The following is a 27,934-nucleotide window of genomic DNA, read 5'->3' as shown; positions in this document are numbered from 1 at the left end:
ATCCCAATCACTTAATATTTTTAAATCTTCAAAAATATGAAGCTACTTGCTGAGTTCTCAGGTGCCAGTATTACGATTCCTTGATAAATCCGAGCTCAAATGCAGAAGATATGTATCAGATGAACTTTGTAAAAGTTCTATTACAACTATGAATGGTACGTTTCAATTCTTTGGTGCATCACAATGAAAACTAAAGTTACCTTCCTGGTAATAATAAACCACTCACTCTAGAGACTGTCATACACAGTGAAGTAAGTCAGAAAGAGAAAAACAAATATCGTATTATTAACGCATATATGTGGAACCTAGAAAAATGCTACAGATGAACCGGTTTGCAGGGCAGAAATGGAGACACAGATGTAGAGAACAAACGCATGGACACCAAGGGGGGAAAGTGGGGGAGGGGTGTGGGATGAATTGGGAGATTGGGATTGACATGTATACACTAATATGAATAAAATGGATGACTAATAAGAACTTGCTGTATAAAAAAATAAATAAAATAAAATTCAAAAACAACAACAAAAACCGCTCACCTTTGCAGCACAGGCTCGTATCACCTCCTAAAAGAAATAGGATAAAATAAGTAAAGAAATACTCATAATTTCATTTAATAAAATATCAACTCTTTCTAACACATTCAGATATTAATCTCTTAATAACCAAAATCAACATTTGGGAGAGTGTTTTTTAATCTATCACCTGCAGGTGTCACTCTGCACTGTTCCAATGAGCTGGAAAGAGTATAAATTAAAGAGACTCAATGGCATGATTTTGGTTTGCCAAAGCAAAACGCACTGACAAACAAGACTCTGCAGGGCCCACATGTAACTGCCTCAAGAAAAATTTGTCTCCTCAGTAAACTTAGCATAAACACTAAAATTCTGTACTGGGACACTAACATATCTAAAAGACACACTCTGAACTGCAGTATATAGTTATCTCTATAAATAAGAATACCCATACATATAATTCTCAAATTAATAATTTACTTCAGAGGAAATCTAATAGTAAACACTTCTGAGGAGTAAAGGATATGACTGGAGGAGCTACAGAAAGGGACTGCCTACAACTCATGGGATAAGGCCAAGAAAAAGTCACTTTTGAAAAAGAAATTAGTCAAAGGTAACACAAAATAGATGACTTGTAAATTTGCTGCTAGGGAGACACAAATAATATTCTAGTCCAATTAAGGTTAACCAGCATATATCATCAGCCTAGTACAGCACTAGGGAAAAATGGTAACAATCAATGTGGAGTTTAGAAAAAAAAAACTGAAAAAGAAGAGTGTCCTTTTTTTTTTAATCCAGAAATTTCTAAGGGACATAGACTACATCTAAAGGATACTAGTAATTTCAATCACTAAAAGAAGACAGTAAAACTGACTGTGGGCATGAGATTCTGATTGCCTGGACTGAATCTCAGCTCCAGTGTTTCCATCTGTGTGACCTTGGGAATATTGCTTGATCTCTGTAAGCCTCAACTTCATCTTCTGTAAAATGGGGATAATACTAGCATCCACATTATAGGATGGTTTTGAGGATTAAATACAGTGAACATGTAAAACACTTAGCACAGTACCAGGAATTCATTATGTCAGTTTCTACTCATAATTAAACAGATGTTAATTATCACCAATTATTATATAAAGTGAAATCTCCTGTGAGGTAGAGAAAATTAATCTTTTTTTTTCAAAATTGGCATAAAACATTTAAAAACCCATTCAATCCCTATTCCTATGACTCTGCTTAACAATCAGCTCTATGATCACTGACCCAGATATTGGGTTAATTTTTAAAAGGGCGAGTGGTCTTGAGTGCTCAAGCAGCTGGAGAGGTATACCTTTCATTATAAGATGTTTAAGTTTATAAATCAACTTTTTGTGGAACTGTTTACTATTACCAGGTACCCCAGATTCTGAGCAGCTCCGGATACACTAATAAGACCAAATTTCTGGGTTTGAAACCTTAGAAAGAGTTGTGTCACTGCTCTCAAGATACTGTCTACCCGTGAGGTCTTATCTGGATTGCAGAGCCTTTTAGGTATTGCTGCAGCAGTAGCACAAAGTCGGCTCTGTTAAGTACGAAACAGTTAAATGAGTTTTATTATGAGTAAATGATAAAGCTACCAAGAACAGAAAATTATCTATTTTTGGCATCCTTTTCTCATACATGAGTAAACACCTATGAAATACCTGAGGAACTGAATTTATTATGCAATTCACACACACACAAATCATACCCTAAACTTGAACTGTATTTTATCAGAAAAACATTCCTTTTGTGGTTACAAAGAAAGGAGTATCTCCAGGGATACAGTCTTCTACAATATAGAAGTAATATAGTCTGCTCTATTAGACTTCTACATAGAAGACCAGTGACAGAGCCTTTTAGACTAAGTAACAAACCTAACAGGAAAAGGAATTTAGGGTCTACCAAAACACAGCTCAGGAAACAAGAGAAAAGGCATTGTGACAAAAGGTGAGAATCCAGTCAACCTAAATGCTTGCAAAACATAAAAAGAATGGAGCTTCCGTGGGAACAAAGATGACATTTTGTTTTGATTCCCATATATACTACATACATTCTCAGAGAAAATACACTGCAGATAGCATTTGAAAAAAAAGTTCAGAGAATTCTCTTAACACGGGAAATATATGGTTTTTCAAAAACCACAGCAAATAGACAAAGCTTTCATTTCCAAAGGCAGCCTCAATCTACCTCAATCCCAAAGCATAATTTTTAAAAGGAAAAGTTTAGTAAAAGCCAAATAAATCAATGATTCTATGAGAAACAAGTTTTTCTCTTATAATAAATTATCAATTTACTTTCCCCTTACCGTTGGTTTCATATCTTAAAAAATATTTTTCTGATTTTATTTTTCTTTTACATCTACTTTCCTTTCATTTATCTGAGGATGACAGCTGTAAAAGATGATGCAGGAGAAAAGCTATAAGCCCAAGGTGATTCCAGGATGTTAAGTTTTACAGTGTAAAGATTGACAGATGGTAGGAAACTTGTTTTTATATATCTATCTGTGAGTTGCTCTTAAGTCTGTAGATGAAATCATTTTGCCATGCAAGATTTTAGACAAGGGCCATTTGTTTTCCTAGCGAATAAATATTTTTCTCTAATTTTTAGAACTCCATTTACCTACTCATACTTCCTTTTAAAATCTGGAACACATTCATTATTCAATTATTTTAAAATGTTAAAATATAAAGTCTTACAACACTGAAATATTAATTTATAGTCATATTATTCTAAAATTTATACTGAGAAATATAAAAAAATTTCCCCCATATTCCAACTAAAGCTGAACCCGTTGTCTGAGTGATCTGCCCTCTGGTATACTCCACACTCTCTAACTTTCTAAAGAAAGGAAAGGAGAGAGGAAGAAAGTACAGTCAGAACTAAAAGATGTCTCAATGTAGTTCCTCCTATGTTGGGTTTAAAACTGGTCAATATCCCTATCAAAGGAGAAGGGGAAAGGATGATATTTATTAAGTGCCAGGCACTGTGCCACAAGGGGGAACACAACAAGCCCGCAAAGTCCCTGTCTTCAAGGAGCTCAGGCTAATTCTCACTAAAAGAACTATTAGGGTCAAAGAGCCTAAGTATTTTTAAGGATGTTCAAGCTTCTCAATACATTTTACCACTTATCTTTGAGAAACACTGTATAGTAATTTATCACCAACAGAATACCACACGGCTTTTAACCAAGCATCTTCCTCCTGATTTTCATCATCTATTTTCCAGTTTTACAGGCAATATCCGGTTTCTGTGGCACTACTTTTCTCTGAAGTGAGATAGAACTTTAAAATATGCTTATGAGACATTTGTACTTACTCTTTTTGAAAGTACATGTTTATTTCTTTTATCCATTTCTTTGTTGAAGTCTCACTATTTTCTTTATTATTTAGTTCTTGCATATTAAGAAGGCTGTTCCATTTATACATTTTATGTAGACATTTTCCCAGGTTGGTATTTGCTGTGTGTGCGTGTCTGCATGTTGTATATATGCGTATACACACATATACACACATATATTTTAAAATAGAGAAACAAGTCCTGGGCTGATCTTTACAGAGATATCAAGTCAGGAAAGCCTAATAGATTATCCTAAGTTCAGTTTGTTTACTGCAGTTAGTGATTTTAGAACAAGTACCAGAAAGGAACTATAAAAGTATAAGAAAGCCTAGTTTTAAGTAACTACTTCGTTCAGTTAATATTTATTGGCATGGCAATGTAAAACAGAATTGAAATGGTTTTAAAGTTTCCAACTTCTCAACTGCATAAAATAAGTAAACATACTGTGACAGAATCAATCCTCTGTTTCACTTGCTGCATCTTCATTGAAGAATTTTCAGTGCGGACATAGTCATCAATCTGAAAAGAGCCCTGATGAGGCAGTCTAGGGCAGGTGCATAAAGCATCTTGACTTTGGTGTATTCCAGGTAATGGAAATGTTCCATTGTAGCGTTTGAACATTTCAGCCTCCTGCTGGGCAACTGGAAAAATTAGTCCATAATTAGTTCAAATCATCACGGCAAAAGCATAATGAAATAATTAAGCCATGAAATTGTAGCATTAAAGGAATGATCAGAAAGTACATAATACATTTTAGATACTGGGTAATAATAATACAACATGATGAACAAAATGTGAAATTATTAAATACTGTAAACCATAAAGAAGGAAATACAATAATTTCATAGATAACTTCATGTCAGGTAGTATAATTGAGCCTTGAAGGCCATGCAGTGTCTTGGTCTGGTAAACATAACACATTGGAAGGGGACTCTAACTTTGAAGAGATGCATACAGAAAACACAATATAAAACATCAAAGGCATAATATAACAGAATTAAAAAAAACACAAAAACAATAAAAATAATTAGTCACAAACCCATTTCCTTAAAACAACTGTTTTCATATCTTCATACCCCTATCTTTATTCATATGTACAGTTTATGTAAGATATCATAGTGTAAACACAATTGAACAGTTTTTCAATTTAAATGTAAGTTTTTGCATATTTCTACAACTATGTAATTACCATTTATAAATGCTTTACAATGTCTCATCTAAGGATAAATAGATAAATAGTTTATTTATGTATTCTCCTATTGCTAAATATTTACAGTGTTTTCTGTTCTCCCTCATTATAGGCTATGCATAAGTACTTTCATAATTTATTTTTTAAAAGAATCCTTTCTTTGGATTTAATACCCCAGAGTGGAATAGATGGCTCAAAGGATGAATGTTTTTGATGATGATGATGATGATGACGACGACGACGAGGGTATTAGCACCTGTATTGTACTTTATGATTTTTAGGATGCTTTCACATACATTATATCTCATTTGATCATTTAAATAAATGAATTTGAAAATTTTTAAATGCCTGTAAGTACAAAGGAGAAAAAATAAAAAGTAATCATTTAAAATAGTATTTTCTTGATTATACAATTATATAATTTAAAAATCCATAAAAGAAAAAAATTGACAATTTTGTACTTCATACAAATTTCAAACGTCTGTTCTTTCAAACTCTTAAGACAATTAGAAGAAAAGCCAAAGGCTGGGAGAAATATTTGCAAATCATATATCTGATAGAGCACCACTTGTATATAAGAAACCTAACTCTCAAAATTCAATAATCAGAAAGCAAACAAGCCAGTTTTACAAATGGGCAAAAGATCTGAACAGATGATTCAGTGAAGAAGATACATGGATGGTAAATAAGCACATGAAAAGGTGCTTAACATCATTAGTCATTAAGGATAAGCAAATTAAAACCACAATGAAATAGCACAGCATACCTATTACAAGGGCTAAAATTTAAAAGATTGGCCATTTCAAATTTAGCAAGGATACGGAGATACTGAAATACAGACTAGTGGTGGCAAGGTTAAGCAGCACAACCACTTTAGAGAACAGACTGGCAGCTTCTTAAACATATGTCCACGCTGGGATCCAGCTCTTCTATTTTTAGGTATTTATTCAAGAGAAATAAAAGCATATGTTTATACGAACACTTGTAAATGAATATTCACAGCATCTTTATTTGTAATAGCTAAAAACTGGATAAAACCCAAATGCCCATCAACAGGTGAATGGAAATACAAACTGTGATATATCAATACAATAAAATAATACTCAGAAATAAAAAGGAACTATTGATAAACTCTAAAACACATATTAACTTCAAAGTAATTATGAGTGAAAGAAGACAGACCAAAAAAAGTACGTGGTATATACTGTTGCACTCATATACAATTCTAGAAAATGCAAATTAATTCATAGTGTTTGTCTGGCAGGAGGGGGAGGTAGGGAGAGATGACCAAGGAGCACAAAGTTAACTCTGGGGGATGATGGATGTGTTCATTATCTTGGTTGAGGTGATAGTCTCACAAGTATATAAATATGTGTTGACTTATCAGGGTGTACATTTAAAATATACGCAGTTTATTATATGTCAATTACACCTCAATAAAACTGCTCACAAAAAAGTGATAGGAGTTAATATTCAAAGAGTCCCCATAAAATCAATTAAAAATGAATAATCCAACAGAAAAATGGGCAAATGACCATTACAGAAAATTCACAAAAAGGAGAACTATATATTCAACTTCACTACTAATTAAGGAAGAAATAAGAGGAAGAAGGCAAATTAGAAAGTGATGCTTCTTTTATTGCTTGTTCAACTATCCCACTGTACCTCAAGATATTTGTTCCCACGGAACAAACTGAGTAAGGGTAGCCAGATGTGTACTGAAGTGTTCTTTAAAATACTGAAAAACATATAATAGTGGAATTATGCAACAACAGTTGTTTAAATTATGGTGTATTCATTTAAAGAAAGGGAATTCAGCCACTAAAATTATGTACAGATGTATAATTATCATGATAGAAAATTGTTCATAATGTATTATTAATTGGAAGAAAAAAGTTTATAAAGCAATAAAATGAATATACAAAAGGATGATCACTGTTTTTTTTTAGTTATCAACCTTGGTTTCACGAAGCATGAATTTGAAATAGCACCTACAAAAAAATTCAGGTCTCTGATCTTTATATTCATGTACTGCTTCATTCACATGTTCTAAGTGAAGAACAGCTCAATGATAACTGGGGCTCTCTCCCTGAAGACCTTGATGGTGGTTAAGAACCAGGGGACGTAATTGAGGGAGAAGACCTGCTTACAGCCCACCCTTGCAGTGATGCACGTTCCTCAGCACCAATTACCGTTTTCAGATGGAAGTGTAGCTGTGCCTACACTTAGATTTTTGTGGGTTTGACTACTATTTTTCAGTATATAGTTTGGATTTCTTTTCATAGCACTCAGAACATTTACTTACCGCAAATAAAAGATTGTTTAAAGAACAAAGAGAAACTTTGAAGCTGTAAAAGAAGAGTGCTCAATGGACTGGAGGTTTGACTTTAGTAGATGGGTCAGGGATGAATGAATCAACACGTAAAAATCACGTTCCATGATCTTTGCCTGATTTGCTTTTCAAAATTGTCCTCTTAACATTTCATTGGTTTTTGCTACTAGAATGGAAAGTAAAACTGGGTTTAACTATTTAATGGCATTTTCTGACTCCCTGTGTTTTTGTACTTGCCAGATACACAACTACAATTTCACCTCAAGTCCTGAGTGGGTGAGTACACGTTAGAAGCACAGAGGCTGATATAAGCAACAGTTATACGGGACAGTAGGATTTGGGTATTTACCTTACTCTTTTTGCCAAACTGTATTTTCTAAGTATTATGCTATGCTAAACATGTATTATTTTAATTTTTTAAAAAAGGAATTTATTTAACTAGTAAAAAATAACAAAAGGCAATTGCCTGAATATTTATCTGTCTATTTTTCCAGGCATTAAGGATGCCTTTCAGAAAAGATTAAAATGGCCTAAACGGATACAGATGACAAAAATAAACCCCAAACAATTATGAATACTTGTTTCTGTTGTCTAAAGGGAATTTTCTATACAAAAGCCACCTGACTGGATTTCAAGGAGGCAAATTAGCACCCTACTTTATCTTTAGCACCTCTAGTTCTGTGAAGACAGCCATAAAAAAAATCTGCAGAAATATTCATAAAGACCTAGTTTCTCAGATACTACCAACTACAAACAAGCTGCTATCAAGTTCTTGCATTCTTTCCCCTCCCCAGCCCTCCACAAATACCTATTTGTGTAAGACTATACAGATTATTTCCCTGTAAAATAGGTTATAATAGATGATTTCTGAAATTCCTTCAAGCTCCATGCTTCTAACAGTTCAGAGGTTTCTAAATCATTTTCATAGAGGCCATGGTTAGAGAATGATGGTGCAATTAGGTAACTGTATTTCTTCACTTAGTCATTTTCTCTTCCTTGTACTAATTTAACTTTGTATGTTTAAAACTCAGCTCTAACCTAACTAATATGTTTAAAACTCACAATTTTAAGTCTCATCCCTATCCTTTCATGACTCTTAGAGGAGGGCACTAGAGCAGGCTCTGGGAATACAAAAACACTGCCCCGCTCTTGGGGGTCTGAATTTTTGGAGGTCAACAAGAAATTACTGCTATGTGCTAAGTGGTACAGCAAAGCAATGGACATGGTGCTGAGAACACAGAGGTGGCAACTACATTTGCTTAAAGGAAATGCAATTTCCTTTCCTTCCTATATCCATCAAAATACTTCTAAATTTACCTACTATCACCTGTAATTTGGGATTCTAGACTTTACACAATTAAAAAAATTCTTAAAATGTTTTCATAACTGACACTCCTTCTTGATTTATATAGTAAGTTCAGTGCTTCTGTGTATGTTCTGGCCTTAAACAATTATAAAAAAATAATGTGGTTTTCCTCAGGAGATCTTTATCTTTATAGGAGGAAGAATGGAGGAAATAAGATATTTCAATTCTGTGCCCTTTGCATTTGAAAATAATACAAGGTTTGTTATTATTAAAACCTATGTGTACTTATGTTATTGACTTTATAATAAAGTACAACTAAAAAATAGCATGGTCTTTTTCTTACACTATATTAACAGTAATATTTCTTTGTGGTTCAACATTTAATACCTTTGGTCAAGATCTGCTATTACACATACCCCTGTTACTGTGTATAGTCATCTTACTGGATACCTAATTTACTTATCAATATTTCTATTTCTAATTATACTATGATTACTGTAAGCTGGTAGGTCTACTGCTCTAGTTTCCTAGCATTCAGCAGTTATGCAGCATCCTCCTTCTCTTCCTCTCACACTTGCGGTGTGAAGAGAATCTCTGTGGTCTGAATGTTGTGTTCCCCTAAAATTCCTATGTTGGAATCCTAACCCCCAAGGTGATGGTATTAGGAGGTGGGGCCTTTGGGAGATGATTAGGTCATGAGAGCAGAGCCCTCATGAAAGGGATTAGTGCTCTTATAAAAAAGATCCCAATGAGGTCTTTAGCTGTACCATGTGAGGGTACAGCTAAAGGTGCTGTTTATGAACCAGAAAGTGAGCTTTCATTGGACAAAGAGTCAGGGCTTTGATTTTGGACTTCCCAGACTTCAAAACTGTGAGAAAGAAATTTCTGTTGTTTATGAGCCATCTAGTCTCTGGTATTCTGTTATAGCAGTCCAAATTGACTAAGACAAGAATGTTCAAGGGCTTACAATTTTTTGTTGTATTTCACTGGGCCTGACTTGTTCCTGCTTCAGCGAATCTTAAGGAACTGCGTCAATGGACCAAAGAAGTTCTACTGAGTGATACTTCAATTCTAGTAGCCTGAGTGTATTTCAGGGCCTGTTCATAATCTTGTATTTCTTGAAATATTTTATATGTCATGTAGAACTTATAAAGTGTCACTAATAAAACTTCAAAAAGCTATACAAGAAAGTGTAAAAGACTCATGTCTCATAGCCAACCAAATGGGAGAGGGTCTACCATCATTCAGCAAATCTGTTAGTTGAACATCGAAAATATAATAAACTGTCTCCAAATCCCCTGAAGTACATGCACTGTAGTTTTGTTGATTCCCTGTTCCATTATCAATCATCACACATCATGCTATTCAACTGAAAGTGTGGGACATGTATACTGCTACAGAAAATAGCTAGGATTTCCCTACTGCAGCCTGCTTCACATATCTATGCTCCATGCCTTGCTTTCTAGTTTCATTTTATCCTTTGATAAAACACTGAGATAAAATAGAACAGGTATTATTTTAAATTTTCAGGTGAAAAAACAGATATAGAAATGATAAATTTTTTGACCAGGGTCAAATAGAAGGTGATGGCATTTTGTCTAGGACCAAAATGCTCTAATTCCTACTTCAGTCTTTCCCTCCACACTGTTGTCTATTTTGAACTGTACCTCTTTTTGGAGGCACTTTATTTATTTTTTTAAATTAATTAACTAATTAATTAATTTTTGGCTGTGTTGGGTCTTTGTTGCTGTGCGCAGGCTTTCCCCAGTGCACACCACTCTTCGTCGCAGTGCACGGGCTCCAGGTGTGTGGGCTTCAGCAGCTGTGGCACATAGGCTCAGCAGTTGTGGCTCACGGGCTTCAGAGAGCAGCCTCAGTAGTTGTGGCGCACGGGCTTAGTTGCTCCACTGCATGTGGGATCCTCCCGGACCAGGGCTCGAACCCGTGTCCCCTGCATTGGCAGGCGGATTCCCAACCACTGCGCCACCAGGTAAGTTCCCTAGGGGCACTTTAAAAAGCACCAATGTAAGCATAAGAAAATGCCTGGATGAGGAATTCAGGGCTCTGGTTTGTGCTCAAAGCCATTAAGTTGACTACGTTTTCTATACGTCCTGAATCCTTGAATGACATAAACTTTCAATCAGAGTATCCCTCATGTGTGGAATATTAAAACAGATGCTTCAGGATATGACCAAGAAATAGGTAGCTTCAGTATGTCTTAAAATTTGGCATTTCTATCTCAATTTCTCCTACTAAGCTAATAATAGATATCTAAAACTCTAACCTACAATCAGTTATATATGTTACTGCTTAGTCTTATCCAAGTATGAGGATTACAACATCTGAGTTTGCTTTTGAATCATTCATAATTAGTACTTCAAGAACACCATTAAATTATACGTACAACTACAGATGTTAAATTTATTTCAACTAGACATTACCTTATTGCAAAAATATTATAAAAGTAGTTACATTAAAATTTAATATTACATAATAAAGAAAAATCATATTTTGGACTATATTGAGAATATAATGGCTTAATGCATTATAATTACCACCAACATTTGTAAAGGAGTGAACAATTAATAATGATACTAGACAACCAAAGCTCCTTTTACTCTTAAGGGGTCGTCCTATATATTAAAATTGAAAACAAACACTACATTTCACCACAGGTATATTTGGCTACCTTCTTAAGTTACTTCATGAAATAGGAAATGCAAAGACTAAATAAGTAGCTGTGGCAGACGGCTTAATGTTTTAAGAGCATGGGCTCTGGAGTCAGACAGCCTGGCAAGCGTTGTCATTTTACCAATTGTGTGGCCTCAGGCCAATTACTTCATGCTCCTCATGTGCCTCAGTTTCATCTGCAAAATGGGGATAATAATGGCAACTATCTTGTGGGGATTTGGGAGAACTGTATGAGATAATGCATGTAAAATGCTCATGAGAGTAGGGGATACTTACTAAATAAATAAATAAATGCTTGACAGCATAAGTACTTGATAAATATTAGCTACTACTACTACCACTATCATTATTAGCCCCAAATGTACTAACTGATCATGCCTTTCATTCTATATTTTTATAAAATATAAGGGGAAAATGCTATTCTATGGGATTTAAAATTCTTATTTCAAGTACTTATTGCACGTCAGTAATATAACAGGTAGGATGTTAGACACAGGGCCTTGTAAACACCATGGGCTTTTTGTTACTGAGCAAGTTATATAGGAATGTAAAGGTATATATTGCCCTGAATTCTGGTAAAACATGGCACAATGTGAAAAATAAACCTATCAACAATGATGATGCAGGTGATCATTAATAAATATGAGTTCTATAAATAAAATCATGTTTAGTGTCAATGGTAGACTGCTTTTCAGTTTAACTAAAATTCTCCCAGAGGTTTAATTAACTACTTAGGAAGCACAAAAGATTGGAAAAGAGCATGGTTCTGATTCCTGGGTTTCACAGCGCTGTTCAACTTGGCACACAATAAATGCTCAATGACGATTTGTTTTGCCTAAAACACTGTGACTGAAAAGCACTCCAGAGTTAATACTGATTCACAGGAGATGCTGCCACCTAGTGAAAAATTAGGCTCATTACCTGGGATTACCGTATAATGCTGAGAACTTCCCAAATTAAGACTTGATCCTGCTTAAAATACATGTATATTCAATATGCGTCAGTATTCAGACTAGGTACCAGTAATAAAAAGACAAATAAGCCTCCAACTCTGCTTCTCACGAAGTATAGATAATATAAAGAAATCACATACTCCACAGAGAGGCACAGAATAAATGGTTTTATAGAAAAAAAAAAGTTTGCATATTAGACAATCAAAAGCTAATATTTCAGGAAATCTGCTAAAAAGGCAGTTTAGTGTAGCAAATGAGAGCATGTACTCCAAGTCCAGACTGTATGGATCCAAGTCCTGGCTCCCATAATGGGGATAATTATAATACCTACCTCATAAGATTATTGTGAAAACTTTAAAAAATATGGGTAAAGTGCTTAAAATAGTACCAGGAACATGGAAAATGCTTTGTAAGTATTAGACATAATTATCATTAAATGTAGAACAGGATCCTAGAGATTGAGGTAGACGAGTATTGATTAATAACAGAACATTAATTGCTGAAGTCTAGCTTCATAAATTTAATTCAGTAGAAGCCGTTTCTCTGACTAGTACTCTGTTATTATGGGAATCCTAAAAGTACATTATTTGTGGTACACTGTGACTAAATTTTGTATTACTAGATGATTAACCCTTTCAACATCAGGCAAATAAAACTGCCTTCTGAAAGTAAAAATCATATTTCTTACCAAAAAAAGCAAAAAGTCAGTAGAATGAAAGACCCAAAAGACCACAACCTGAACACATGCTTAACAGGGAAAGATGCTTGCTGACTCTTCACAGATTTTGCTAGAACTGAAAGATGGATGATACATTTAGCTACCACTGTGGTCTCATTCACAGCTTATTTAACTGATAAAAAAAATGAGCTTACTCCATTTTCCTTAAAAATTGCCTAAATGTTCAGCTGCTCTGATAAATACTATCTAAAAAATCATGTAACTGTTTTGTATCTTTCAAATTTTTTACCATTAAAACATTTATGTAAAACTACTTGTAAACTTTATTTTCAGACAAGAAAGTGCGAGCAAAATAGTTCTGTGTTAAAAGATAAATAAAATATAAGGCAAAGGTATAATAGGTCAGTAATAAATGTTATAATTTTCATTGAAAAAATTTAAGGACTTCACGATTCTGGCCTGTATTCAATGAGCAAAATATTTTAGAGTCTGAAACAACTTTTCATTTTTTCATGGTTATATACCATTCACAAGAACTGTGCTAAATCTTGGATTGCTTGAGATCACATACCTTTTTCCTAAACTGCTTCTTTTTAAAAATAGGCAGCAAAGAGTTGGGAAAATGTGTTGAAACATTTTGAGTTTTGTTTGTAAAGGTGTGTTAGTATATCAAAAATTGTGTTCTAAATACACTGCACAAAATATTTTAATTTAATATGTGTATTAACTGAACATTTAAATTTCTAAAATACTCATGGAAATCCCTCATTTACATTAAGATACTGTGGATATAACATAATGTTCTTAACTTTATGCATTTATTTTCTAATACAACTGACCTAGAAAGGTACACACTCTAATAAATAAAAGGAAAAGGGTGACCAACAGAAAGAGTGAAAAAAAGGGAAAAAAAAAGTTTTTTTCCATTTCATTCCACACAGAGAGGCTTATCAGCATATTAAAACATAAGTTCCCATAGAGTCAAGTGTATACAGGTTGGATAAGCACAGTAACAACCCACTTTATCTTTTTTGTTTGTTTTAGTATAGTGCTTATCAACTTACAAAGTACTTTCACAGTCCCTGTCTCATAGCACCCTCGCAAAAAAATCTCTTAGGTAAGACAGATATTAGTAGTTGTAGGACCATTTACTAGGGAAATGGAGCTTCAGGAAGGCAAGAGGCTTGTGCAAGGCCACTAAAGAAACAGAACTAAGCCTAAAACTAATGTTTTTGAACTCCTAAACACTTGGCTCTTTCTACTTATGCTTCTAGAATGGACTTCTTAATCTAAATGTCTATCGTCACAAAACCAAATGGACAAACCTAACTGGGCTAATCTACTGATGAACTTCTATCAAAGACAAAAAATAAACTAAAGAAAAAATATGAGACTGGAGCTTTAAATTGCATTTTGTAGTGAAAATTTCAAAAGCCTAAAAAGCAAAATAGTAATTCAATGAAAACTGTGGTGAAACTTCTGAAGAGTTTGAGGAAATAATTGAGTGCCTATTTCCTATATAACAGTTCCCATTACAAAGTAATTAGGTATAACTCTTCTCCTTTCTGTGAAGATTTAAAGTGTATAAAAGAAAGAACTGTTTCAGGACATATGTTTGAACTAGACAACAAACTTGGACACTGGATGATTTGAGAAATCCACTTGTCTTTTCCCATAGTCAGGCAGTGTTTACTTTTGCTAAATTTGTTTGTAATAGTAAGTGGTATTGTGTTGTTTAACAATTCCACCATCAGTAATACTGTTCTGTAAATCTGAATATGTGTCAGAGAAATTTATTATTTCTTCTTTGTAAAATTCTTTAAAACAGGATAAATCTCAATTTTACACATTATTTTCTAATGTAATTCACCTGTAAAGGCATAATAAAATCCATACTATGATCAAGAACTTCAGGTTTAGAGCTTAACTCAATTGTCTAACACTTAGCACTTATCACAAACATTAACCAATTCACACTGTATTAATGCAGTAAGCTTAACCACTTGAATTTCATTCACTTAAAACACTCTGTCTAGATAGTTCCACAGCAATGTTACCTGTATACATATTTGCATATTTATGCATTTATGACGTTGTGTGGAAGCCATCTTAGCTTAGCAAAAACAGTGAATGATATCCTAAACAAACCAAAGAGAGTAATAAAAACCATTTATTTTTGTACAATAATTAATATATGAAGAAAATGGAACTGCAATTTTGAGAGTGTCAGCACTATCAATACCATGCAGAACAATGAAATCCTAATTTCAGGACAAAAATTAAAGAAATATATGAAAAATAGCATAAATCCAGATAATTCTAATAATGCCATACTGTTTCTGAAAAATGTGTCCAAAGTCTTTTATTTCCTTATTATTTTCCAAAATTATAGAATAGTGCAATTTTAGTGTAGAAAAAGGCATTAGATTTCTAATTCCAGATCTCATTTTCATTGACGTTTGATTTTTTTGCCTTCTTTTTATGTTAAGAAACTCTCAAAATTACAACTTATTTAAACTATGTGCTTTAGTAAAAATGAAAAACAAAGAATAGGAAATTAACTCAATATTCAAGTAAAAACATTAGAGATCCATATTTCCTAAATGTTATTTATCTTTTAAATTTAGACATATTCCCAAATAATTTTTAGGTGAATTTTATTTATTTAAATTGATTTACAAAGGAAGTGATGACTACCTTTCTGTGATTACAACGTAAGAGCACAACCATTATGTGTACTTTTGATGATATTTAAACTCCATAATAATAGTGCTCATGGAAAAATAAAATGTTATAATAATAATATGATCTTTTTAAGTTGCTTGGCTTTCATAGTATATTCAAGAGAGCTGTGTTAATACAAAGGATGACAGTTTTCACAGAGCTCATAATTTCCGGTTCAGTCTAAATGTAAAGGTTACTCTAAATATTCTCCTCTTATCAAGTGGTGGACTTACCATGGAAATCATAAATATATAGAAGAATTGGCTCATTCTGCCCAAACGCACAAAATGCAACCATATTTTCAAGTGGATGATAAGCAATATCTCGAATGGGTGACTTGAATGGCAGGTCAGAATACATTGCTACTTGTTCTCCTAAATAAGAAAAGACATTCAATAATTTGTACCATCTCAGATACTTCTCATTAGAAGATTATTCTGTAGCTTATTAAAAAAGATTTATAGTAAGTAATGATAAAGCTCACGTTATTTACATGAACACCTTAAAAACATAAATATTTGAGTACCACTATATTAAATAATTATCTTTATTTTTCATTCTGTTGGCCCTCCTTTTTCTACTTTTCAGTCCAACCTCTTCACGGAGGTATTCAAGGCACAAAATAAAGACAAAGAGCTTGGAAGTAGAGAGACCTGACTCAGATCTGACAGAGCTGAGCAAATGCCAACTAACAAAGAACTCCAGGGAGAACTAGGGGAGGAATGTCAGGATTAAAACTAAAGAAACTCTGGTTGCGAGAGGTTTAGTGAGGAATTAATTTTTTCTATTTTTCTTCCAGAGGCTGTTTGACGTACCACCTGCTTTAAAGATGCATATGATTATTAATGACTAAAAGAGGCCTACAGCAGAAGTTTAAGTTTGAAAATCAGAACTCAAAAAGCAAAGAATCCAGTTCCACTGATTGCTGGGGAAAAGAGATTTATGAACACTTATGAACTGATGCTGAAGTATCAAAATACAGTAAGAAAAAAAAAACAAAACTGTAAGTGAACTGACTAGTCAAAAATGCCTGACGGGAAAGATGAAGAAAATAAAAAGCTGAAGTCAAATACTGCTCATTACAGAAACTTTAAAGTAACTTTTATAAAATTCTTTCTACTGCTAAAAAAAAAATGTTTATGTAGTTTTGGCTTTTCTTTTAAAAAGCAAGGTGAAGCACAAATGAACTGCCCAATATCATAGTTTATGTTATTGAAAAAAAACTGAATTACAGTAAAATTGCTATTAAGTTTCAGACATCCAAAACTGACAGGAGTATGTTTGTTTCTAATAAAAATGTAGATGGTTAACCATCTGTATACCTAGTTGTACTCTAAATTCAGTTTATAACACTGTGTTTTGTTTTACAGTCCTCATTAAACACTTCTCTAAGATCAACAATATCTCATTACCAGCAAGGAAAGAATAAACCTTGAATTACAATGTGAAATTCTAAATCCATGAAGATATCAAAACCATAAAGAACAGAATTTAATATAAATTTAGACTGCAGCTGAATTCCATTATCAGCTTTCCAATTTTGAAAAACATAACTGAGAACCTGAAATCAGAATTTCCTTGAAAATTATTCCATAAAATGGTAATTTTTATACTTCATCAAAAGCAAAACAAAAAAATTTTTAAGTTCAATGAAATATTATTTACCTGTTTCTGGGTTCCAAACATATACTATACCATCCTCACTTCCAGCAAAGAGAAAAGTCCCACATGGTGTCAAAGTACTGTGAATCTTCTCTCGATAATTTGCTGCACCTACAAATTTCCTTGCTGCTAATCTAGAAACCAAAAAGATTTTACAAATGCAACCTGTCTTACCCATTTAAAAGACTGGTGGTAGGAAAACTTTTAAATACTTCATTTGCATTTAACAAACAACTTGTGAGAATCTGTTATGCAGGATACATTCTATGATGGATGCAGAATAAAGAAGAGATAGTCCCAGAGCTCAGGGAGCTTATAATTTAGCAGGAGAGAGAAGAAATGCATTAAAGTAAAATAGAAAGTGGATGTAGAAAGTGCCACAAAAGAAGAACAGAAAGAGTACTTTTCGGATTTGGATAAGAGAGATGATTTCTAGCTATGGAGCAAAAGACTACTTTGGAAGTAGCATTTGAATTGGTTACTAAAAACTGAACAGAATTTTTATATTCTTATATTTTCTCCATGTGATAAATTTTTAAAATCAAACAATGAATACTTGATCGTTGCAGAAGTATTAGACAAAACATTATTGAATCATCTATAAAATATGGTATATAACCTTCCAGGCTTTTTAACTTATGAACAATAACAGCTAACACTGTTTTAGTGCTTATTATGCGCCAGGTAGGTACTATTATCATCCCTGGTTTACAGAGAAGATATTACATATACTGCTCTGTTATCTGCTTTTTTCAGTCAACAATGAATCATGAATAATGGCCATCATGTCAGAAAATAAAGATTACGCATTATCATTTTAATAGGCATATATTATATCATTGTCTAAATGTATCTAAGAAATTTTCTATTGTTGGATAACACTTAGGATGTTTCCAGCTTTCCCCTACCATGAATATGATTTCTGTGAACAACCTTGTGTATATATATATTTTTTGCACTGCCTCATAATTATTTTCTTAACATAAATAACTAAACCTAAGGTTAATGGGTCAAACACTTCTGCTATGTCTGTTAATGTTTTAAGTACTTTACATGTATAAACTAGTTTATTTCTCACAAAACACTTATGAGGATGGTATATTATTTCTTCCATTTGAGTGATGAGGAAAGAGAGACACAGGGAGATTAATCAGCTAGTAAGGGGTGGAACAGGCAGTATTTGACTGTAAGCAATTTTCCTCTAGAGCCCAAGCATGGTCATAGGCTGAATACTATACTGCTTAAAGAGAGAACAACCAAATTCTGCAGTCCTGGTCTTCTAAAGTCTGGCTCTAATTTCTATTGGATTCTCTCTCAGCATTCCTTAGCAAGAAACCCATGCTCATACAGACTAACTCACTCTGCCCTGAATACAGCTTCTATTATTCTACCTCCAAACTTTATTCCAGGCTTTTCATGTTTTCCACCCTAGTGAGGACACTGCCATCTTGTCTAAATTCTACCCATCCTTCAAGATTGAGCTCAAAGACCAGTCTGGCCACAGAGCCTTTAACAGAAGACTATATTATAGGTATCAGCTTTACCGTTGCCATGAAAAATACAATCCTTTTATTATGTATTTATATTCATTAAAAATACTCATTGCGTACTTGCTATCTGTTAGGTATGATGTGGGTACGATGTATAGAAAAAAAGAATAAGCAGATTCCAGTCCTTGAAGATCTCACAATGTAGCCTAAGTGTTTCATATGTTATTTTGGAGGTAGTACAACTAGATTATAAATTCCTGATGAACAAATTCTGCTTATCATTCTCCTACAGCACCCATGCCAGTGTCTCAAACAGTTCTACATAAATACTGAAGGGCTTAATGGTTAGCCCTAAAGTGATAATTGCAGAATAAACTAATCTGGATTACTACATTTGCCTTTCTAAATACAATAATGAAATTTAATAAAATAGCTTTCTCTCATTTGTTTTACAGGAACTTTTAACGTCAAAACCAAAGCACACCAGAAGTCCATGCTGGTTTTCCTAGAACTCTGCTTCTGCCCTTTACATTAAGAATATCTCTTTTCATTTGCCTCTTTTATAAATAAAACAAAAAAGAAAAACAAGGATGTATGAATCAAAAGCCCTCTCATTCAGGCATGATAGTAGATCATAATACTATGTTAAACCAATATCACAGAGATAAAAGATATTCGATGGCAGAAGTTTCTTTTTTTTTATTGTGAAAATAAAAAACAATAGACTACATCTCAGCCTAAGAACTGTTCACATTTTGGGTCAGATAATTGTTGCAGAGGCCTGTCTCATGCACTGCAGGATGCTTAGTGATATCTCTGGTCTCTATCCACCAGATACTGGAATAAACATTCAAAAGTGTTTCTAGACACTGCCAGAGGTCCCCTGAGGGACAAAATTCTCTAGTTGAGAACCACAGCTGTACTTTATAAATATGAATTAAATCATTACTTATTCTATGAGCACTTAACCTGCAAATACTGAAATATACTTACATTCGGAGATCCATAATTCTCAAAGTACTGTCTTTGGTATGAATTAACAATCGTTTTCCATTGGGATGAACCTCCAAGTAACTTATTGGAATCCCCTTAAACTCACTCTCTTTAATTTCCTAAAATGATTTTAAAAAAGAATATAAAATATTACCACTGTAAAGTTTGTCTAAAGTTAAGCCCTTTTAAGTGTACAAATTTAATTTTAAGATGTCATTTTCAATTGCACAATACAGGATGTTTTAAAATTGTTAGCAAAATTATTCCAAGTAACTTCAGGTTAAGGATGAAAATAAACCTGCTAAAATGTATTTTTTGGTTGTTATGTAACACCATATTTAACTAGTGTTTTTGTAGTATATTCCCAAACAAGAAGCACTTTCTACAAACACATCTTCTAACACTACACTGTCTATCATCAGATAAGAAACTTTCCAATTTTTATAAATTCAAAATTAAGTATAGAATTAGCTCTCAAGTTCTATTTCAGTCTCAGATTATTTCTTCATACATCTACTTCCGCTTGTCCTGAAAAAGGTAAATTATCAGCATCTTATTCTGAAATAATTTAGTTTAGATTGTAATTCTTTTTTTTTGGATACTTAAGGCAGCTAAATCTTCTACTTATAGAAGAAGACTATAAGTAGACCTGATTAATGATGTCAAGAAAGACACAAACACTGAAAGAGAATCTGCCTGAACAAGCCGTGTATAAGAACAATTTCCAAAGGTTCTTGTTTCGATTACCAGGAGAAAGACAAAAATTGCAAATGCAAAACTGCTTAAACTAAAGTCTAAAGAGTCAAGAGAGGGTCTGCTTTAACCTGTAGGCAGAATTCTGAATTAGCCTTCTTCTCCCTCGAGGACCCCTTATTCTTGCTTGCTTCTCTTAGAGGGTCTCCTCTTCAGAGGTGGGTTGGCACCAGCTGAGGTGGGGTACAAACTGCTACAATCCTAGTATCAGCAGCTGAGCCCCTCCTACTGCTATTTGGTGCTAAAACCTGCTGTCAGCTTTTTACAAATTACAGAATAAAGTCAAACACTGATACCACAGATGGGGATTTTACTGAGCCCAACTACAACGATTTGGAGGTGGAGATGCACTGCTGAAGGTGTGAGCAATTGGAGCAACACTTACACAGATGCAAACGCGCAAAATCAAAACCAGGGCTGCATAACAAGTTAAGTGTTAGGTACAGGTTTGAGAAAGCTGCTGGTAGATTCAGTGTTTGTAGTATCTGTTAACGAGTTCCTTCATATTTTTATCATATTCATGCTCAAGCCCTAGTTCTAAAGACCACGCCCTATACCAAGGACTGTGTGCAATAGCACATGGGCACCTCATCTTCAGGGACAGATGTGTATAACCCAGCACCCCTCCCCCCACTGCTCGTTGAAGAGAACCAAGTAAGAAATCGCAGTCTCCCATCTGTCCTAGGACATAAGCTACTAAAAAGACATCCCAGCTCATTTCCTAACTTTCTATTTTCGACTGTCTCAAGTAACCACCAGGAGGCAGATTTCCAAGGTATATTTGCCTTTTGGTTACTATATTGAGGTAAAGAAACACATGATTTTTAATACAAATAATACACTCTGCATTGTAGACTCAAATGATTAGAAATGGTGCCTTTGGAGCCTTGCCAATCCTCTAGGTATCAATATGTAAGTAATCAGAAAGTTCTTTTCAAAGTGTGTGAAATTAGGCTACAACATGAATCCCAAGCCATCATTCATTAATCTGACAGACTAGATGAGAATGACTAAAAATAGAATAGACTGGTTTTTAAACAGATCTGACAGACTCAACAGATTTAACTAAAGTTCCTGGAAATTGTTTTTCATGTAGAATGTCTTTTTTTCAAACAGGGACAATTATAATCTATTATGAAGAAGAACAAAACTGAAGAACACAGGTATAGCATGTAAGACAAAAACTATATCAATATTTATAAAAACAACTCAGGTTGAATGATTCATTTTGTATTTTTAACTTAAACATACTAAATATGCACCAACAAAGTTGCTTGGTATACAAGCCATCTTTAAAACACTCTGCTTCAAAAATGAGATCATTCATTTGTTTCTGTCAATTTAGTATATTTCAAATGAAACAATTACTGTGATTAAATGATAGGCCCTCTCATATTTATATAATCTTGATCACATAATTTTGAGGGATAGCACTGTTAACAAAACCTTGAACACAGTGTTTTTAGTGATGTTATGAGACCAAGAAAAAAAGAATATGAATAGCAGAAAATGTAAGTTATTATGTATAGATGGTGATATAACATATACCTCATTTTGCATAAACTTCAGTAATGGATCCCTGAATACCATAGGGCAAATTAGGGCTCAAAAAAAAAGAAACAAAAGCCTGGCCAAAAGGAAGAAAATTTCACTACGTCACTATATTATCAATTAGCCATCAGGAAGACATGATAATTGACTTCTCAGGGACTGAGAAAACCTTAATTTCTTTGAAAAGAACAAACGGAATGTCCTGACATCGTTTTTTTTCTTTTTTTTTTTTTTTTAACATCTTTATTGGAGTATAATTGCTTTACAATGGTGTGTTAGTTTCTGCTTTATAACAAAGTGAATCTGTCCTGACATCTTCAAGTCATGTGGTTCAATTTTTTTTTCCCATTTCTTTAATTAAATCCCCAAATATGAAATGGCTCTATACCTTATTTACACTCCAGTGACGCACTGAGTGTTGCACATCATTAGCTTTGACATACGTATTCCAAACAACAATCACCCCTGTGCAGTCTCCTGAATACATGTGATGACCTATTTAAAAAAATAAAATTACTTACATATAAATGTCACACAGAGTTTGAAACAAATATTATGAAATTGGGAAAACACATCCCAATAAAACAAAGAATTGAAGGGCTATTAAAAGGCATTAGTTTTAAAAAAGTCCAAACAGCAAACAATCAGATCCCAATTATCTTTAAATGAATTCTTCACCCTTTTGAATTATTTTTGATGATTTATTTCCCTTTGTCACCTACGTGAATTTGAATACAAAAAGAAATGAGCATCTCAGTTTATGTGTACGTGGCTCAAATTCCAAAGCTAAACAAATTATTTGAAATATCCAATATGATCTGTATTGCTCACCTTTATTAACCTATATAATCTATTTTATATTCCTGGAAAAACATCTATACTCTAATATATACTGTTAGCCTAATGCTTGAGACCTGGTAGGAACTCAATAAATGACCAGGGAATGAATAAAATAATAAATAACAGGTGCTTCAGTTCAGTATCATTTCTTAGAGTCAAACCATCTTACAGTTGAATGGGACCTCAGAGATCATCTTCAACTTCATAACCCGTCAGGAATATCTTACAAACCATTATGAACAGATGGTTGTTCAGCAACTGTGAATGTAATATTTTACACAAAAGTAGCTTATTCAACTGATGAAATGCTCTATATATTAGAATGTTCTTTCTAATTCTGAGCAAAGAAAATCTATTTCCTGCAGCTTTGGCCCTACTTCTACCTACAGAGCAACGTAGAAGGACTTCTCTTTTCTTCACATCTTAACCAAATATTTGAAGAAATTCTTCATCTCTCTTTTATAATCTGAGCTACTTGTATTATGACAGAATTTTCAGACGCCTTCCTATCCTTGGTTGACCTTTCCTGAATGGGTTCCTACTTATAAACATCCTTATGGTTGAACTGAGTACATTAGCAGTATTATCATTTTGATCTGGATCCCATACTAATTAATTATAGCTATACACACCTAGTGTCTGAAATAATAGAAAAGGTGACTATTTAATAATGAATTTCTTTATTCTTTCAGCTGACAAAATAATCTATATTTTATGTCCTTAAAACACTATCCATAATACTCATATTCTAAGATTAAACCTTTAAATAATTGCAAATCTCCCTTCTATATGTTTCTGTACTTAAAAAAAAATCCTGTTGCTACATTTAAAATATATATTTTCAATATTCCTCTGGGAGTTCCCCCCCATTTTCCTCATTTTTACCCTTTACATAAAACGGCCCTTTAAAAAACCTACTAGGGAATAATCACCAATCCAATGAAATATATTTTGCAATTTGGAACAGGACTGATTGTTACAGCAAAGATTAGTTGAATCAAAATGTTTAGAAATTTATTGACTTCAAAATTAACTAACAATTCCCTCAGTGCCAAATTTATGCTAAGGTCTATCATATGATCTGCAAAATATGCATAAATCTAAATATGCACAAACATATTTAATTTTATCTGATACATAAAGTCACTCTCAAGCTTAATTATTATCCTAGTGAAACAGAAAATTTTTTAAAATTCTTCATGTAACTAGCCTTCAACTGGAATATATTCTTGGACATACCTTCAATATCAAAACAGAGAGAGTTGACGAAACTTTTGTGAGTGTCAAATTGTCGGATTAATATGGCAGGATCCTCTCTCATATCAACTTTCCATATACGTATCACAGAATCATAGCATCCTGTAACCACCAGCTCTTTTACCGCTGGGTGGAATTTAGCCGTGTAAACAAAAGAAGGATGAGGTAAAACTCTGAAAGTATTTGTATTGTTTATTTCATTTTTCCATATCCTGGAAAAGGATAAAAAAGTTACATATTGCTTCTGAAAGGCAGACATTTCTCTAAGAACCAATATGGGCAATGGACTTTATAAAAGTAAGCAAGTGACAACAACCAATGGTAAATTTTATAACAATAAAAATAATGTGATGACATTATTTGATAGCCAGAGTTCTTTCAGTTTGACAAAGCTATTTCTTGTAGTTATTTTCAAGCATAATGGTTAATTCCTCTACTAATTGTAATCTATACTGTAAAATGAAAAACTGTACTTGTATATGTCTGTACTTTTTAAACCTACCTATTTTTGGCATTGAGTAAACACATTGAATAGTTGGTAAAATACTGCACTTAATACAATATAAGTAAAAAATAAAATAGAGGGAGAAATTTCAATGATTTCCCATTTAGGCTGTGTATATTGTTTTTCCAAAGTGCTTACAGTTGAGGGTTTAGAGAATAGGGTACTCTATTAACTTTATATTTGTAATTTCGAAGCATAGATAATGAACATAAAGGTCTCAAAGACTTAGAAGGCACGTTGAAATTACTATATAAATACTTAAAATAACATTAAAATCATTACAATATTTTATAGAAAACAGGCTATCTAACATTGAGCACTCACTTTATGTTTAATACTCTTGTTATCTCTTCCTTTATATAATAGGTGATTTAAAAGAAATTAATATTGTTATTGCTACAGTCTTGACAAGAGTAAACTCTAAGAGTTAAACTATCATGTTAGATACTCTGCAAGTCAATATGCAAAAACAGGCAAAATCTAGGAACAAACAGGTGCTTTATGAGTGTGAAGCACTCAATTTTTAAAAATTTAAGTTATCAGAATTAGAAGAATTTATTAATTTTTTAATATGGGGATTTATAGTTCACCCTTTTAACTACTGTCTAAGAACTGAAGCAAATTAAGTCCTTTTCAAAATTATCTATAAAAAAATACAGTTGCTATTCAAGAATAACATTCTATAAGTTTTCTCAGCAGCTGCTTAAAATACAGGATATGATCTTTAATTACTAAGAATCCAAACTAATAAATGAAGGAAGTGAAAGAACATGTTTTCAAGTAAAAGTAAAGCATGTGTGTCACTGCATAAACATTTTTACCACAGTAATACTTTCAATGAACATATGTAACATGAAATATAGAAAGAACAAAATCACTTATAGAAAGAACAAAATCACTAATTTGGAGGGAATATTAAGGAGAATGCTAAAAGATAAAAACTTCAGTGGCCTGCTAATAAATCTTAGCAGCATTATCTGAAATACTATATAACAAGAAGAAATGAAGTAACTGTACCTTAAAAACAGCTCAATATAATTAGAACAGACACAATATTTTAAAATAAAAAGCTTTTTACATAAAAGCGGAATTGGTATCAATGATGGCTTTCATCACCCAAGCAATGGCAGAATCCAAGATCAAAAGAAATGTATTAATGGGTTTGTGAAAAAAAATCAGATTGACCGTAGACAGAGAAGAACAGTGATACACAAATCTGTAAAGACCAGATGAACACACACACAAATTATCAGAATTAGGAAAGAAAAAAAAATTCCGAAGTTAAAACAATATGTGTGAACAGAGGGCAGAGTGGGGCCTTATAGGTCTATTTGGGAGCCATTACACATGGACAAGTCTTTCTGATTATATTACGAGCTGCTGATCTGTAGTGTTCTCAAGTTATACTGAAGATAACTAAAGACGGAGATTTAGGTTAAGCCCATCTAGCAGAGAGCTAACCAATGGAAAACAATTACTCAGGAGACACTAACCATAACAGGTGACGGTGACCCCAGGGGATAACAGAAGACCTGGGCAGAAACCCGACCTCCTGCCACTTCTGAGCATTAGCAACTCTGGTTCTCTTCCTTTTGACTTTAGCTCATTCAGTGTAAGTATTCTTCACCTATTTCAAAAACCCCACTGTCTTTTTCGTTCTAGCCACAATGTTTCTCTCTTCATTCAGTTAATCCTTCACAACAATATTTTTAGGATGTAAAGAGTCCTAAATTAGTATCAACTTCCAAGCTACATAAAGAAAAAAAAATCCTTTACTACAATATATGCTGTGCGAGGAAACCCAAGTTGACTTCAAGAAATGGTAAAATCTGAGCTGGGTTTTAAATGATGACTATGAGGCCACCCTGGCTTACAAAAGGCATTTAGATGTGTGTTGAGTGAATGAGTTGGGCAGGAAGGGGAGGAGAAGGGCATGTCAGCATAGGAAGAGACGACAGGTAACATGGAGATGCCAAAGAAGATAAGATGCTAAAGGTATTTGAAAAGATTGTGTGGGTGAGGCGGAGGGTACATGGGACGTGCACAAGGGACTACAGAAGGTCAATGAGGGTCATGCCTGTCATGCCATGCTAAGGAACTGGAATATTTTCCAAAGCGCAAAGATTTTTAAAGTCAAGACATTATGAAAGATGGTTTTGGAAAGAATTTTAGCATAGCAGGGATGGAGGAGCTAGAGGGTGAACACTGGAAAAGCTTAGCAGCAACAGCTTAAGCAAAAGATAACAAGGACTTGAATTAAGGCAACAGCAGTGAGGATAGAAAGAATGTGACAAAATGTGAGACTTTTAGGAGGCAGAATTAATATACTTTAGAACTACCTGTATGTAGAAAAGAAACACGAGTACTACTCTGAGTTCCCAGCTTGGGAGACAGGGTGGATAAGGATGCCATTAAAAACTATATGAGGGCTAAAAAAGGAAAACAAAATTTGGTGATTTCCGTTATGGATTTGAGGTGCCATTGGGCAATCCAGACAGAAGTGTGTAATACAAAGTTGAATTCGGAAAATAAAAGGAGCTTGAAGTCATTAGCATATAAGTGAGATTCAAAGCCAAGGAGATGAGAGAGACCAGGATAAGCACACCAAACCACAGAAGACATCGAATAAAGGATCTTGGGGATAAGCATTTACAGAGAACAGGCAGAAGAAAGGAACAAGAGAATGAGAATTGGTCAGAGTGATAAAAAGAAAACAGAAGAGGTTGTCAACGAAAACCATGACTTGAAAATATTTCAAGACTGGTCAATAATGAACTATTGCAGTGAAGGCAAACAGGGTAAGGACTAAAGCTAGCCAGTGGATCCGAAAATTAGTAAGAAACTGCAGATCTCTCAAAGGAAGTTTATACAGCACGGTGGAAGTGAAAGCCAGACTAACTGCGGGAAAGTAAAGACAGGGTGTGTAGAATGCTTCTTGATGGGGTAGAAAGAAAAATAATGTGGTAGCCTGAAAGGCAGGAGGAGTTTAGAAAAAGATTTCCTTAAGATAAGGAGATTTGAACATACTTCTAAGATGAGAGGAAAAAAAATCAACAGAGAAAGATACTAAAGAGACAACAGAGGTAGGAAATAAATGTAATAGATTAAAAAAGTAACTTTGAAAATATTTTATTGTGATA

At 33.6% G+C, this 27,934-nt stretch overlaps 1 protein-coding gene across 4 annotated transcripts in view; it reads right to left on the bottom strand.

The window, feature by feature from the left end:
• The window catches only part of AHI1 (Abelson helper integration site 1), a 203,435-nt gene that overhangs the window by 128,691 nt on the left and 46,810 nt on the right, over positions 1-27,934 (bottom strand). For all 4 annotated transcript variants that reach the window (XM_061206760.1, XM_061206762.1, XM_061206761.1 and 1 more), the window contains 7 exons: positions 24,272-24,501; positions 22,581-22,687; positions 19,889-20,007; positions 17,409-17,539; positions 15,977-16,117; positions 4,314-4,510; positions 537-563 (listed from right to left, as the gene is read on the bottom strand). In XM_061206760.1, the coding sequence (XP_061062743.1) occupies positions 537-563; positions 4,314-4,510; positions 15,977-16,117; positions 17,409-17,539; positions 19,889-20,007; positions 22,581-22,687; positions 24,272-24,501 (952 nt within the window). The remainder of the gene's footprint in view (positions 1-536; positions 564-4,313; positions 4,511-15,976; positions 16,118-17,408; positions 17,540-19,888; positions 20,008-22,580; positions 22,688-24,271; positions 24,502-27,934) is intronic.

Source organism: Eubalaena glacialis, chromosome 12, assembly GCF_028564815.1.
Source record: "Eubalaena glacialis isolate mEubGla1 chromosome 12, mEubGla1.1.hap2.+ XY, whole genome shotgun sequence".
In the NCBI taxonomy this organism is placed as follows: Eukaryota; Metazoa; Chordata; class Mammalia; order Artiodactyla; family Balaenidae; genus Eubalaena; species Eubalaena glacialis.
This window is presented reverse-complemented; position numbering and strand designations above follow the sequence as displayed.